Genomic DNA, 17,040 nt, shown 5'->3' with positions numbered 1-17,040 from the left:
TAGGAAACGAACAGAAAAATGAGCTCGAGGAACAAATGAATCAGAATGAATTTTCACAGGTCTGTAGAAAATTTAAAAAAATCACTGTAGTAAAATATTTAATTTGTATGATGTCACAATGTGTTGCCATTCCCATTTAATAATTTTTTCACCCAAGTCGATAAATTTGTATAAATTTGACTTTTATCATATTTGTACGTTTTAGCCAGTTAGTTTGACCGAAGAACCAATAGGAGAAATTAAGAGACCATGGTACATGAGTGGTGGCAGCGTGAGGCCTGTATCACGAAGGATTTCTAGGAAAAAACGCAGACTGACTAGATTATTCCCATCGCAAGATTCTTCCGGTAATGTTAAAAATAAAATATTTATTTAAATCTAATGATAATTTTTTTTAATTCGTTATGATATTCATCTTTATCTATTCAGATCGCATAACTAATCAGTTAATGCACGTTCCTGATACTTATGATCCTGATGGTGAAGATTTGAAGACTATTTTACTCTATAATGGAGCTGGAGCTTGGAATGTTCAACTTGGGCGGGAGCAGTTTCTTCAAGCTCGCTGTCCAGTAAGGAAATAAAATATTATAATAGAATTAAACAAGAATAATATAACAAAATATTATTTCATCAGGTTGATAGATGCCGGTTGAGTGTTAATAGGGATAAGGCGCAACAAGCCGATGCCATTCTGTACAAGGATCATTTTACGCATCCAGGATTTCGGAGATCCCCGGAACAGGTAAAATAACTTTAATATCACAAGCAATATTATATATTAGGTTGTCAAATATCTCCCTTCCGCCTTTTTGTATTATAAACCAAGAGCAAAAAAGCGGAAGGGAGATATTTGACAACTATAAATTTTTTTTTTTTTTTTGTTACAATTAATTTTTGTTAACTATAAAAATGAATCGCAAAATGTGTTGGTATGCGCATAACTCAACAACGCCTGGACCAATTTGGCCAATTCTTTTTTTAAAATGTTCGTTGAAGTCCAAAGATGGTTCTTACGGCTAGAAAAAATCGGATAATTGCCGGGAAACCCCTAAAAACAGCCCTTTTCTTTTTCTCATACAAACGTTTTCTGACTAAAACGTAGAATCAAATTAAGCTTTATTGCTATTATATAAAGTTCATATTAAATTACAAGCACTCACTGATACTCCTTCTAAACATTTATTTGGATTTTGATAAATCTTTCTGAAGTTTGTTAAGGAAATTTTCTAGTATGTATGCGATTATAAAGTACTGGGATGTATGTGCAATTTTGTAGAAATAAATGGAAAAAATTGTAAAAAACGACATGTCATTGTTTGCATTGAAAACAAATGAAAATTATCAGTAGACAATATTAAAATATGTATAATATATTCATGATTATGAATAAGAAAAATGAAATGTCTACATTATTATTGCCAAAAAGCAGATAAGATGTGCCAGAAATTAAAATAATGTAAAATACAGTATTAATTTACCTAAAATATGAAATTAAGTATTATTCAGGGCAGGTCTTACCTTCAATGCGATGCATGCGAGAAATACGAGCGCACACCTTAGGGGGCGCCAACACAAGATTCGGATATTAAAATATAGGTTTTTTTTTCAATATATAATTTCTTTGCATCTTTTACTAATCTTTCCACAATATTTTTAAAATTCGTAAAAAAATTTCTTTAGAACATCAAATGGGAAAGTAAAGATGAATGCATACAAATCAGCCCTCACAACATCGATTAGGAGAAGTATAAGATGCAATTTTGGATATCTTAAATAATAAAAAATTAAATTAATTTAATCCAACATAAAGTACCAGTGCTATGTTATGGTTATGGTTATGTTATACCATTTAAAAAATTTGAATTTGCAATATAGTGTGGGAATTGAGACTCATCATTTTATTTAAAGCAGTTCTACATTTAACATTGCTCATATTATAAATGTATATGAATTTTGGCGTGAAGAATAATTTAAAAAAACAATAATTATTATTTTTAGGTAAACGATAAATATTAGTATATTATATTAAAAAATTGTAGACATGGGTACAGGACAACGTCTGTCGGGTCATCTAGTTTATTATAAAATCAATCTAATTATTGTTTTTTTTATCATTTGTGTCCTTTTTAGATTTGGATAATGTATTTTCTGGAGTGTCCTTATCACACACAACATATCAATTTTCCGGACGTTTTCAATTGGACAGCAACCTATCGTTATGACAGTGACATTGTGGCCCCTTATGAACATTGGGAATATTATGACCCTAGGGTCAAACAGGTAATTTATTAGATTTTTAAAAATTAAAATTATTATGTGTTAATGAAAAGCTGACTTAAGATTGAATTCGGTCTTTCTGTCTTGAGTCCAGTCATTATAGTAAGTTCATCTCGGAATTTGAGATACCCAGCTGTATGTCTGTAAATACTTGTATATTGACTCTCTAAGGTTGTCTCAAAACCTACATATGGATATGGTAGGGTGTACGTACCATATGTAGGTTTTGAGACAACCTTTAAATGTCAGACATACAGCTGGGTATCTCGAATTCCGAGATTCTTACCTAATTTAAGTTTAAATGACTGGACTAGTACCACTAGTAATTTTTTAGAAACATAAAAAAACTCATTTTAATAGAAAAAATCAATAATTGTTAATTAGTAGCCAAGAAAATAAAAGATTGAGTATACTCACTAAATTAGTTTAAATGAACTATATTAGGATAGAGCGAGGCTTAAAGGTCCGCTGGTAAGGTTTGAAGGTCCACCATTAATATCTCAAAACAAGTAAAGTTAAGAATTTTTTAACAACAATATTTGAAAGTAGAGGGCAAAAGAAGTATAACCTGACATCACCTTCATTCTTACGGCATTGCTATCATGAGATATTTGGCAATATTTGAAAATCCATCATAAAAGTATTTTATTTCGTTGTTAGTTTTTCTGGTAGTGAGCACTATTGTTTAGTTTACGAAGCTTTAAATAGTCCAGTCATTTTAAGCTCAAATTAGATAAGAATCTCGGAATTCGAGATAGCCAGCTGCAAGTCTGTAAATACTTGTATATAGATACTAAAAAGTTATCTCAAAATCTACATATGGTAGGTACACCCTACCGTACAGCTGGGTACCTCGAATTCCGAGGTAAACTTACTATATTGACTGGACTATTATATAATTTTTAAGTGTACTTTACTTAATTCTTTTATAAGATGTATTGTTAATTTTAAAAAGATTCAACAGTTTTTTGTATGATGTCTATAAAGGTTTACACGTGATTGGGATAAACAGAACCAACTGAACGTTTACCCTGACAAAGGTGTAAAAGATAAAAATAGGAAATAAACAAGTAAAATAAGTTCGAAAAAAATTATCAGAGTTAATTAGTTATCCAACTCTGCTGATGAATATTTTTGACTAAATAACAGATCAAGATTGTATACAGTCTCAATAAAAAATGTACCCATGAAGTTTATATTTTGCATTAGTTGAATAATTTAGCTATGACTTTGTAAAATCTCTTAAAATTAAAAATAAGATATTGGACCTGATTGCTTCCTGGCTGTCCCATTTTGTCCCGCCTATGGGTAAAAAGGGCCAGGTGACAAATTAAAAAAAAAAAAAACAATAATGAATTAGCTGGCAGTTTTACTGAACATAGTCATATAGTTGTTTGTTTTATATGTGTTATTTATCACGATATAATTAGCTTGGTTTTCACATTATAAATGCTCAAAGTCAAATTGGAACCTTGTGGCCCGTCCTACCCTACTGATTTTTTTCCTTTAGCTATACAACCTGCCGACCTATGTTTATTGAATTACTTTGATTATCTTTTCTTTAAGTTTAATTATAGGTTTTGTTTTAAATTATAGGTTAAACATATGGAACGAAACTATGCAGCCATTAAAACCAAGGCTGTAGCTTGGTTTGTTTCCAATTGCGGAGCAAGAAATGGAAGATTGCAATATGCACATGAACTGCAAAAGTATATACAGGTAAATAAATTTATTGGTAAATACATTATTCTCATTGCTCATCAGTAACGATTTATTATTATTATTTATTACTATTTTTAAGGTGGACATCTATGGAGCCTGTGGTACTATGAAATGTTCCAGAGCAAATGCCGAAAGATGCTTTGAGTTGCTCGATAGAGATTACAAATTCTATTTAGCTTTCGAAAATTCAAACTGTAAAGATTATATTACTGAAAAATTTTTTGTGAATGGACTGGGGTAAGTAAAAAATTACAAATAAATTTTGAATCAATTTATTTTTTAATCTTACAATTATTGATTTTTATTTGACTATTTTGTCTATTTAGTCGTGATATTTTACCGATTGTGATGGGGGCTCGTCCGGAGGATTATGAAAGGGCCGCGCCTATGCACTCTTATATTCATGTCGATGATTTCGAAGGACCCCGTCAGTTAGCGGAGTACCTTCATCGACTCGATAGAGATGATGCTATGTATAATGAATATTTCAGGTAATTCTTAAAATAGTTACTATTTTTATTACATTTCTTAGTCGGATTTAGTGGTGGATTTTCGGATCGAATCCAAAAATCCGAACTGGAAATCCAAATCGCGAAAATCACATCGGAATTATTACTTTACCCTTTAAAAACGATATTTACTAGGCATGGAAAAAACTCTCCATTAAACATAATATTAGAATAGTCTTTACCTCAGATAACACTTTTTCAACATTACTCACTAAATTAAATTCGAAAAATTAAATTAAATTAATTAAAATCTAAATTCGATCCGAAAATTTTAAGTCATTTAGTATACAAATTAAATTGTCTAAATCATCAAGTTATAAGGAAAAATTTGCTTCGACATACGAACGTGCTTATCTAAACTCCTATATCCAAGGCGCCACTGTAAATTCGCATTATTTGGAAACGGGCTATTTTGATGTTTACATAATTTTTTTCCAATATTAACTACCCTAGTTATAGTAATGGGCCGAAAATCAAAAATGAAACTTTTTGCATTTCTCGACGTTTTGAAGGTTTCTGAAGATTTTGACATACCTCAGAAAAAATGGATGTGTGTGTGTGTTTTGTTTGTCCGCATTTTTTCGTCCACGTTTTCGGGCGCACCGATTAACCGATTTGAATGGTTTAAAAAACATTCAATTCCTATTGATAGGGAGATGTGCTGATTAGTTTTTGGCAAAGGCAGGTCCAGCCGTTACGGAGATACGGGGCAAAGAGTGCAGAAAATACAAATCGAGTTTTTGAGAGAACGGAGTATCGGATTTGAATGATCTAAAAAACATTCAATTTGTAATAATTGGGAGAAGAAGTGATTAGTTTTTGGCAAAGACAGGTCCCGCCATTCCGAAGATACAAAGCTAAATGTGCAAAAAATGGCATTTTTTGAGTGAACTAAGCGTCCGATTTGAATTATCTAAAAAACTTTCTGCTGGTATTGACAAAACAATTGCTTTTGAGGATAAAAAATTATTACATCTTTTCCTATTTTCCATAAAATATTTTTGTAATTTTGGATTTTGGACCCAGGCTAAACACAGTCTAAGCGCCACAAATGTTTACCCAAGTGGGTTTAGACTCTTATGTACTGGAGCACTTTTCCAATTTTGTGAAAACTATTGAAAAATGTGAAAATGTCGCCAAGCTAAGCACAGTTTAAGTGAAAATGTCGCACAGAATTATTTGCAAATGCGTTTAGACTGTGACTATACAGGAGCACTTTTTCAATTTTGTGTAAATTAGGCAACTGTTTTTTTTTTAAATTGAATTCTAGAAGAAATGACGATTATTAATGCTCTGCAGATAAATTGATTTATGATTTACATTTGATTTGCTCAGATATAACAAGAACATATTTGAAAACGTTTAAAATTTCTCGAATATTTCATTACGGTGCGGGAAGTTCCAGCAATTTGCCTTAAGGCACGATGCCATACACCACTAGTTTTAATACATTTCATTGTCTTTTACCCAGGTGGAAAGGTACCGGTGAATTAATAAATACATATTTCTGGTGCCGAATGTGCGCAATGCTGCACGCCGAACCACGCCAATACAAAAGTTATAGTGACATCAACGACTGGTGGCGAGGAAGAGGAATTTGCACTCTGAACTCTTGGAGAAACAGGGATCATCATGCACATTCTAATAAGGCTCGTTCAAATTCACTTCAGAATTAATTTTTAGTATTTTAAATTAAACACCGGGATAGATATTCACCAATCATTTTCCATGCTAGATTTTACCAAGCATTTAAATGCAAGCGTACCCATGATTAAATGCATTTTTAAAGCAATGGAAGTTCTATGGCCAATGATAATATAGCAATACTGTGCCATTATAATTTTCACAAATTTTGCTTAGTCTTATGCATTCGTTGGTAAATTTAATAACATTTGTTTTCAATAAATTATGTAAATTTTGATTTTTTTAAGTGAATTGTTTTTACATATTAATTTTTGAGAAAGTCCGCTTTTCACTTTTAAACCAATGTTTTTTACTCTAATTTTTATACTATTTTTGACAAAATAAGTCTTAAAGCCAAAGTAGGCCAAATATAGTAAACTAGTATTTTATCTAATTGTCGTTCAATATGCATTATTGATATCATTTTAGACCACAATTATGGTTTTTGTGGTTTTAAATACATTGTGCTAATAATATAGAAAACCGTTTGCATTTATTGATTTATATTTAGATTTATCAATATGTGACTTTATCACATAAAGCCATTAGTATGCAATATTTTATATAAAATTATATGAGCCGTTGTCATAACAATCTGTAACCATAATTTTATATATTTTACAATATGTATAGATAGATATTATTTTTCTTTGTTTCTTAACTATTAGATAGTTTAGATAGTGCCCCCGTGTATTGATGCACAATAGATGTACAAAGTATTTATACCAAAATGTTATTTATATTAGTTTTAAGTAAAATTATATTTATATTATTTTTAGTTCTAATTTATTTAGAATTTAAGAACAAATATAGTCATGCAGAAGTATTCACGTTATTAGGAAAAATGATATTGTGGACTGTTAAGAGTAAATATAAAATTAATTAGTTTCTTGCAACTAAAACAAGCCTATTGAGAAAGTTTTCTCTTGCAATTTATTATTTTAAATTAATTGTAAGACATTAATATTTTTAAAGACATTCTGAAATAATACTTTATTCCAGATTATTTACGATATACTGCTGATGAAACAAAGTATTATGTCCAAGATTCGCAGTTTGAAATTTGGAATATAAGTAACATCAATTTATATTATATGTATTCAAAATGAACATATTTCATTTATTCTATAGATATTAAACTATTTTGATTTTACTTTTTTACAGTTGATTATTAATTATGAAGTTTCAATTATCATAAGTATTTTATTAAATATCTTTATATACTTTTGCAGACATGACGACTAATTTTAAATATAAATCAACGTAATAAAGTCAATATTATTTAAGAGTAATTTTACAATCTAGTCGTAGTATGGGTATTACTCGGTTTGCATTGAATTAGTAATTTTTAGTTCGTGATTTGAGAAACTGATTTCATTTAAATGTATATATGTAATTATAATATATAAATAGTACTTAAGATGTATGTAAAATTTATTATTGAATTGTCATATTTTTTATTTGACTTGATTATTAAATGATTATGATGATTTTATGTTTTCTTTAGATATTAGCATATTATATTTATATTAATGGTATATAGTTTTATTGTTTTGGCACCTCTTATATTATTAGTAAAATAATTATTTTAGTTATAAGTTTTGAAATTTGAATTTCACGCTCTCAACTTCATGTCAAAGTTCACATCGCATTGGTGGCGCTGGCGGCCACCATTTTGTGCACGAGTATCATGGAGATTTTGGCGAAAATGGCACTTGTGTTAATTAGTATTCATATTCGTAACAAGATATAATTTATTTATGCCTTGTGTTGTTTTATTAATTAAAATTTGTATATGATGAATAGATGAGTGTCAAAGTCCTTAAGTCTTCAAACGATGATAACTATTTCATTCAGGCACTTGATTCTAACCTATACTCGAATACGTTGTTTGCAGATTGCCATGTATTCTTTAAATAAATTCATGTATACAATTGTCATTTACGTAATGTAATATATGTACGATTTTAAAGGCTAGCAACAAAAGTTTCAAACATTTATAAATCAAATCTATTAAATTAGTGTTAAAAGTAGTTTTTGCGAAATAGTAATTCAATGTCCAGTGTTGGGGCTTCTTACGGCTGCTTTGATGACTTTTTTCAATGTGAGTAATCATTTTTTTTACACAACACAACATGTTAATATTTTATTGCACAGCATGTTAATGTTTTATAACATACAAAATATTAAGCATGTGATTTCCTAAAATTAAGACATCGTCAGAATATTTGCTCACTTTTTTAATAATTTTGGTTGTTGATTTATTTATTTAAAGCGATTACATAGTAACATAATTGTTTCAAAGCTAACGGCAAAATTTTGAATTCTTGCACGTTAATATATCAATCTTGCTATATATTAACTAAAATTATTTTTCAGGCTCCTTCTCTCCTTCTTTCGTCGAGTGCGAACTTTGTTTTTTTTTTTCAGAAATATTCTAAGTGTGAAATTCGAAATGCGTCACCTGAACTTAATATTTTGAACCGATATTAAAAAACTATACATTTGAATTTTCAAGCGCTTTTTCAAGAACTGAGGCGGATAATCGGTTATACAAAACTGCTTTCAATTTCTAAAAATATAAAGCATATTTTTAAGGGAAAAATATAATTTTCCTAAAAATATTTTATGCCAGTAGTCGAATAGCCGAGGTCGTAAGAACACGGTTTCGCAATTTGAGTTTCCTCTGTTCAATTCCCGACAAAGCTGAAAAAAAATAAATTCAATAATTTTTAAAACTAAATAAATAAAATGTATAGATAAATAATTAGGTTTATTGAATGTCAATAATGAGCGTAAGCATGTCAATATAGCTGAGTTGGTTGGCGCGTCACCGCAATTTTCGTTCGCGTTAGTAGATAAAAAAGTCAAAACTGATCGATGCATAGATAAAAGAAGAGTTGGCACGATGCCTTACGCCCCACTGGTTTATTACTATTTATAACATTTTCTTTAATATCGTTTTTCTTCAACATAAAACGTATGAAAATCACACATTGATATCCATAGATAATACAATAAGGTCTATGGTAGCCATAGATAAAAATGGTAGCCTCCCGTAGTTCACATTTAATCTGGCGCTGCAGTCACACAACACGAAGGAAAGGTTGCAGTTTGTCAAATGATAATAAACAACTTCAGGTCAGTAGCTAATGCCATTTTTATAAGTGTTTATAAGGTTAGGCGTCTAGGCTTAGGCGTTCAGTTCAGTTGACTGAGCCTGTAGGAGGCAGATGTCTGTTTCTTTTTTTTAAATATATAACATTTATGGTATAGTACTAACTATTAGCACAATAATAAACAACTGGAGTAAATATTTACTAGTTAAAATTAGCCCTTTAAATAAGGTATAAATTCTTTTATTTAAATTCATATTAAAAAGGCAAGTTGAAAATGTCTAGAAGAAGACATAAAGTCAACAAAAATATGAAATCAGGTGAATGTTCTGTTTTTATAATGAAAATAATTATAGATTTTAATATTTTCAAAATGTATATTTTGCCAAAAATTGTTAACCTATCTTTTTGTTGTTACTATTTTACTTTATTTGCTAGCCACATAATATGAAAGTCAATTAAAAACTTGAATTCGCAACCCTAACTTGTGAATTAGTTTTCAATAATATAATAATATTGCAATATCAGTATGTCTTATGTAGACTGAAAAGTTATCGATAACGTTTAGAAGAAGATTTATTATCATGATTAATAATTTTGAATATTTTCAGATAACTCCCGAACCAAAACCAGTGTTAAAAGAGGAAGCAAATTTGGCAAACAAAACAAGAATAACGAAAGAATTTGCTTCAAATTTTTTTCCTTGTCAGATTTCTTAATCCACGAATCTAAATACAAGAATCTACTAACTGCGGAACAAACTAATATATTTCAAGATGAAGATCATATACATCCTTTGGATCCAATTTTAATTAACACTTATAAAGATTTATTAAAGTTACCTGTTTTTATAAAAGACCAAAATAAATTTGATCGTGATATTGAATACGATATTCAACCAATTATAAAAAATATTAAAAAAGAGATAGATTATTCCATTGAGAATGAAGAAGAAGGTCTAGAAAATTATGATAATGATAGCAAGACTCAGATACAATCTCCTGGTGAACAAACTTGCCTTCAAAGGTTTTTAGAATCTGAGATAAAAATAGAGTATAATACTAATGCACCAGATGAAAATAATTATTTTTTTAACAGTTTGTATAACAATACTAGAGCAAATGAATGTATTAAAACAGAAGCTTTTTCTGACGATGATAAAAATAATTATGACGAAATAACATCCGAGTCCAACTTGCTACATATACCTGACATTAAAAATGATTCAACAATAAAAATAATAAATAAATATCATTTAGAGACTAATTCTTGCAATTTTCACAAGATACCCTATTGTTATTCGGAATCTGATTCAAATACTTTGGAAATGAAATATGCAAATAATGTTGTTATTCAAACAAACCATGATTCGGACATAAAAGAACATAGAGACATTTCAAAACAAATTTCTAATGATTATGATTGTAAAGAAATTAAGAAAGAACCAGATTGTAGTGATAATGGATTACATGGGCAAATTGAACTTAAATGCAAATCAGAAAGTGTATATAAACTTCCAATCATTACTGAATGTTACTCGATTGAAGTATCAAAATGTGTAAGCAATAAAATAATTTCCGATGAACAAAGCAATAATAGAAAGTTTCTTGAATCGGAATTGAATGCAACAGACTATAAAACACATCCAATTCAAAAAGCGACTGATCACAATTCTGCTAATGAAAGATGTATTAATATACATAAAAATTCTAACATAAATCAGAATAGCGTAATCAAAAGAAAGGATGCTGTTTATAAAAGTCATTTCTATGACAAACGATATAAAGAATTTGTTAGAAAATTTAATAATTTACGTTCAAATGGTTTTGTTTCCAAGAAAAAACTGTCTGATGAGAAAGTAAACAGAATGAGACCAATTAGGGAGAATATTCACAAAGAAACACTCAGTTTAAATTCATCATATAGATGTGATACATGTGAAAGTGTTTTTAGCAAAGAATTTTTATTAAATATTCACATTGAATCACATAACACTGTAAAGCCTTTCAAATGTATAATTTGTAACAAATGTTTTGTACGGGAAGAATTACTTATCAACCATTACAATATACATACAGATGGAAATAAATATGAATGTGATCTTTGCTATAAAATAATTGTTGGAAAACCTGCACTAGAGTCTCATATCAGTACTCATTCTTCAAGTAAAACATAGAAATGTGAGATATTTGACAAAGTTCTTTCAATATTAGTCATCATCCCGGTGAACCACTCGATGAAAGCAGTAAATTGAATATGGTTTGCGAGTGCAATATTAGAACATTTCTATGAGATAAACATCTCGAAGATGTTAATTTGGGTTGAGCATGCCAATCAAATTATAAACTGAAATTTGCATAATAAAATATGCACATGGGAATTAGAAGCATATAGTTGGGCTTTGGAGTAATGTGATAAAATCAAATGTAGGCGTTGAGTTTATAATATTTAGTAATATTTAATAGTAGGCCAATTGTACTGTTTAATAATATCGAAGCAAGTGACAGTATATTTTGATTATGGGAAATTCACTGCCTAAATTATTTAATATATTTATAACACATGACTGATTTATTTGTAAATGTTTGTATATACACACTAATTTTAGAAAACCATTCAATGTGCTCACACACATCTCATATGATCAATCAAATCTCAATGGTTATTTCTATTAAACTACTCCTAATTTAAATATTACTCTGCCTTGTATAAAACTTTTAGTAGATTGCTCTAAATGATAACATAGAGATTGTAAATATACTTAATTTTAACCTCAGAAATAAAGTAATATAATTGAGTGCAATATAATTGAGTTATTAACTTGTAATTTTTTCAACACATTTTATCTAGTCATTCAAGTGTAAATTTTCACAAAAGATTAATTTTTGTAGAATATAGTAACAATTCATTTCCTCATCATCACATAAATGAAAAAAAAATTTTTGCTTAATAAAAACAATAACTTATTATTTAAAATAACGTAACTTGAAATCATAATGACAGGACCGCCAACTGTAATAATTTCGTATACATTGGTTTCATTGCAAACTTCAAGCCAAAGTAAAATCAACTTTTGAAGCACATACAGATAATTTAACGGATCACAAATTGTTCTAATATATTATTTATATTAAATTTTTTCATCATTCTATTCTATTTGTACTTTTTTTTAATTTTCATGTATATTTCGTCTAGTGACTTTTTCGACAGTTCAACGTGCATGTTGTAACGATGTTAAATATTATTATCGCCATGTAATAACGTTAGTGTTAGTTGTGTGTATGTGGTGCTACAAGAAGACAATTCCAGCTTAAAGGTTAGATTATGTAAACATAAGCTATTTTCCCCATATACCAGTATACCACGTACCCATAATTCCACAATAGTATAATAATAAAAATTATTAGTTAGGGAACATGGCTGTTTGCAAATACAGTCATGTTCACAAATACTTGTAATTATTATAAATCATTAAATAGGTTTCTTGATAAAAGTAACCTATAGGTTATCACAGGTACTTTAGCGGACGAATGGAGTGCTAAAGTAACCCTCGTATTGAGAAGCGATGCTATTATTATAATAATAACTAGAGATTACCTCAAACCACCAATCGTTACAATATTGTTTCCTGTACATTTTACTAATCATGTTGTCATTTATAAAGAAAAATCCTGATTTTTTTGCAATTTATAATATCCATTTGCATTTTGATAGATAATGCAATGATTTCACATTTCACACAAACTGATGTAATACAAAGTTGTTTTTAGTTATATTGTGTATTTAACATAGTAACCAAAATATGGAAACATCCAATGTAGAATATATTTTCATTAATACCTAACATATGAAACATAACATAGTTTCTTTTCTAGCTTTCATTGCAAATTGAGATTAATAATTTAATTCCGTGAATCTCTTTTTATTAAAATAATTTAATTATTTATTTTCTAATTCTTGACATTCATTATATATATAATTTATTGTTCTTATTATATTCTATTAAAATACGATTTTTTACTTATCTCATAGCATAGATTTTCCTGTCAATTTGAAAAAGATTCTTTTTGAAATATATTAATTTGCTTGTTATTATTTTATTCTAATAACCAACATGCAATACATGTTTATGTATTTTTAGATAACCAAAACTAGTCAGAAATAATTTAATCGTCAAATTTAAATATACATATATTAGCAAAGGCAAATTCAAGGTATGGAAATACCACATTTTTACTCATTTTCTCTTCCTTGCTTACAATTTACTTCTTTATATACATTTTGATAAATACACCCACTCACTAACATATATTTTTAAGTTCTGATGAGTAGCTACTATAATTTCATCCATTTCATTATAATATAATATTTCTTTCACTCTAAACCTCAACATAAACATAATTGAATAAACTATGTATGAGTGTTCCACTTGCAACATTGAACTAATTTTATTCACGCAATGTTTGTGTAAAATGTTTTTTAATATGATTTGTTAATGTACGATTTTGACAAAAGGTTTTTTTGCAAACACTGCACTCATAAACTTTTTCACCAGTGTGAGTACGAAGATGAATACTCAATTGATACTTTTGTGTAAATGATTCTTCACACATATTGCACTCAAATTTCTTCTCCCCATAATGAGTTTTTAAATGTTTTGTATAATTTCCTAAAGCATTATATGCTTTTTGACATATTTCACAAACGTAAGGTTTTTCACCTGTATGAGAGCGCAAATGTATGGTCAATAAATACCTTTGAGAATATCCTTTCTTGCAAAATTCACATTCAAAGGGCTTCTCTCCAGTGTGTGATCTCAAATGGCTTGTCAAATGACTATTTTGCACAAAGGATTTATGGCATATATCACATTCATATGGTTTCATACCAACATGTAATTTTACATGCCTTCCTAGATTTCCTCTATCAGTGAAAGACTTCTTACATATATCACATTCGTGGGGCTTTTCACCAGTGTGGATGCGCAAATGTGTAGTTAAATGAATTCTTTGAGTAAATGCCTTCTTGCATACATCACATTCATAAGGTTTCTCACCTGTATGCGTTCGTAGATGATATGTTAATTGACTACTTTGAGCAAAAGATTTTTTACAAATATAGCATTCATATCGTTTCACAACTAGCTTAACTTTTCTTCGAGACACTTTTTCATTTTGACCCTTATTTAGGTTGTTAATATTGAAAAAACCTTCAGTGACACCACTAGTTTGTGGTGTACTATCATTTGTTTCTTCTCCAATTGTTGCAACACAGTTTTCAATTGGCATAATAGTATCATCATTAGATTCGGATGATTCAATTGTATTATCTTCCATATAAGTTTCTAAAGCTATGTTTTTATGTTCCCCATTTTCTTGAGATCTTTTATTATATGTTTCAGTATGGTGAGAAGTTATTTCTGTTTTGACAGCAGCTTGTGATCCTGCTAGAGTATTTGTTGCATTGTCTTCTATTTCTGTTCTGTTAATTTCTCTATCACGTTTTGACAAATCCTTTTCAACATCTATGGAAACAATTTCGGATTTAACATTATTACCTTCACAACTTTACTAATTTCATATTAAATGTATTAAAATCCGCATTAATTATTCAAACACTAGGATGGAGTTCTCTATTGTGCATATGTTTCAAATTAATTAATTTTAATATTTTTGAAACATATAGTAAAAAAAAAAAAAATCAAATATGTTACATATTAGAACAAGCGTTTCATTAGTAAAAAGGGTTTGAATAGGAAAAGTACTATATTCAAATCTTTTCATACCTGTTGTTTCACATTTAATAAAATTAGAATCCTGACTAACTACATCGTTTTTTGACATTTTTCTTGAAATTTATTAAATTTCTTCAATAACTGTAATGCAGTAAAAGTTAAAAATCCCATAAAAATCATCAGTTCTAATACATTTAGTTTCTTTCCTATTGTTTACTATTTATCTAATAAAGATACATGAAAATTGAATTAGATCAATAAATATTGACAGATGACATTTCAACAAATACAATATAAATACAAGATGGCGTTTATGTGTCAAAAATTCAAAACAAAAAATTCAAATCAAAGTGAACTTAGATTATAATAGCATTATAAGTAATGAATAGAATGAATATTTATAATTTTTATTGAAATTTCTACAAATAATGAATAACTATAATAAAAGCAACAAAACATAACCAAAATAAAAACGAATTTTGACATTTCAAGAAAAACATTCCCAATAACACCGCTGCATAATAATAATTTAGTGACAGATGCATAAATGACTATGTAAATATGATTTCAGTTATTTATGCAGTTAGAAGTTATATTTATTTTATAATTGTTTTAACGTCTTACGGCAATAGGTAACATTAATGCAAAATCAAAAATATCACTCACCACACAATGGCTAAAAGTACTGAAATAATAAATTTTGCCTTCGAAAAGACCCAAGTTAAACAAGAATTGATTGATCCTGAGGATAACGCAGTAAATGTTAAATTAGAACCATACTTTGATAATGAAGTTTATTTGAAAAGATTTATGGAATCTGAAGTAACAATAGAAGAAGAAATCAAACATGAGTATAGTGAATTTGAAACGAATAACATATTGAATGAAATCAAACAAGAAAGTGTTGAAAATGAAAATATATTCCAGCCTAAGGAAAAATTACATAAGTGCGGGATCTGTAAGGAAACATTCAATTTGCTTGATAAGATTGCAAAGTTCTATCACACCAATTGTTTTCGTGCAGCCAAAAAAAGCTTATTCAAATGTACACACTGTGATAAAAGTTTTTCAACTAAAAATGGCTTAAATTGCCATATTAAATACCATGCAACTAAAACTTACAAATGTGAAACTTGCAATAGAACATTTGCAAATTGTATTTCTATGCATGTCCACATGGCCAAAATTCATGCTAGAGAAAATCAACACATATGCTTAATTTGCGATAAAGCATATTCCACAGGGGAGATTTTAAAAAGGCATATGAATACCCATATTGAAATGAGGGCATTTGAATGTATGTATTGCAAGAAGAAATTTGCAATAAAAAGGACCTTTGAAAGACATATGCAAATTCATACTGGGGGACCTTTTTATTGCAAATTTTGTGATAAAACTTTTGGTGATATTCAGGAATTAAAATCACACATAACAGTTCACACTGAGGAAAGGCCTTATGAATGTAAACTTTGTGATAAAACGTATACTGGCTTGTATGGTTTAAAAAAACATATGAAACTCCATTCTAAAGAAAAGCTTTTGAAATGCACTTTTTGTAGTGATACATTTTTAGAAAAGGATGAATTTGGAAAGCACATTCAGGAACACTTATGAAAATATATTATTTTAACTATATCATACTAAAATATCTACTGTTTCTTCTAATGATTTTTTAGTATTATTATAGACGTCTACAATAATAAAATTGTAACAGGAAATAACTTTTGCTATAGAAGAATGCAATCTAAACTGATAAACTGATCAAATATTTTCCATTTATTAATTTATTGCCTAAACAAAAATAAACAGATATGAATGTGCATGCCAATATCAATTGATAGTGTTTTTTTTTAAAGCAAATAAAACATAAGATTTATAAGTGTCATATTGCCTTAAAAATAAAAATTATGTCTGAAGAATTATCATGCGTTCAAAAATGTGGCCGGTATAGTTTTATTACAGTTTGGTGGACTGTTTTCATAACTATAGCTGCTTT

General features: G+C 28.7%; 4 protein-coding genes across 4 annotated transcripts; 3 read left to right on the top strand and 1 right to left on the bottom strand.

Annotated features, from left to right (window-relative positions):
* Positions 1-239: 239 nt before the first annotated feature.
* LOC113378576 (glycoprotein 3-alpha-L-fucosyltransferase A) lies at positions 240-6,187 on the top strand. The gene is made up of 8 exons (XM_026619124.1): positions 240-347; positions 430-572; positions 638-745; positions 2,134-2,283; positions 3,877-3,999; positions 4,082-4,239; positions 4,329-4,493; positions 5,983-6,187. Exons 1-8 carry the CDS (start codon positions 257-259, stop codon positions 6,185-6,187), a joined length of 1,143 nt encoding a protein of 380 aa, XP_026474909.1. The 5' UTR covers positions 240-256.
* A 3,203-nt stretch (positions 6,188-9,390) lies between these two features.
* On the top strand, positions 9,391-11,932 carry LOC113363498 (zinc finger protein 701-like). The gene is made up of 2 exons (XM_026605993.1): positions 9,391-9,630; positions 9,922-11,932. Exons 1-2 carry the CDS (start codon positions 9,588-9,590, stop codon positions 11,484-11,486), a joined length of 1,608 nt encoding a protein of 535 aa, XP_026461778.1. The 5' UTR covers positions 9,391-9,587; the 3' UTR covers positions 11,487-11,932.
* Positions 11,933-13,758: 1,826 nt separating this feature from the next.
* On the bottom strand, positions 13,759-15,153 carry LOC113378565 (zinc finger protein 525-like). The gene is made up of 2 exons (XM_026619115.1): positions 15,096-15,153; positions 13,759-14,834 (listed from the first exon to the last, which is right to left on the bottom strand). The coding sequence occupies exons 1-2, from the start codon at positions 15,151-15,153 to the stop codon at positions 13,759-13,761; spliced, it is 1,134 nt and encodes a 377-aa protein (XP_026474900.1).
* Positions 15,154-15,716: 563 nt separating this feature from the next.
* LOC113378553 (gastrula zinc finger protein XlCGF7.1-like) lies at positions 15,717-16,658 on the top strand. Its single transcript, XM_026619107.1, has one exon. It carries the CDS (start codon positions 15,717-15,719, stop codon positions 16,656-16,658), a length of 942 nt encoding a protein of 313 aa, XP_026474892.1.
* The last annotated feature ends 382 nt before the right edge of the window (positions 16,659-17,040 follow it).

This window comes from Ctenocephalides felis, unplaced genomic scaffold (genome assembly GCF_003426905.1).
Source record: "Ctenocephalides felis isolate EL2017-DRISC unplaced genomic scaffold, ASM342690v1 CF-g0.4_SCAFFOLD_00845, whole genome shotgun sequence".
In the NCBI taxonomy this organism is placed as follows: Eukaryota; Metazoa; Arthropoda; class Insecta; order Siphonaptera; family Pulicidae; genus Ctenocephalides; species Ctenocephalides felis.
Note: the sequence above shows the minus strand (reverse complement) of the source record. Positions and strands in the feature narration are given on the sequence as shown.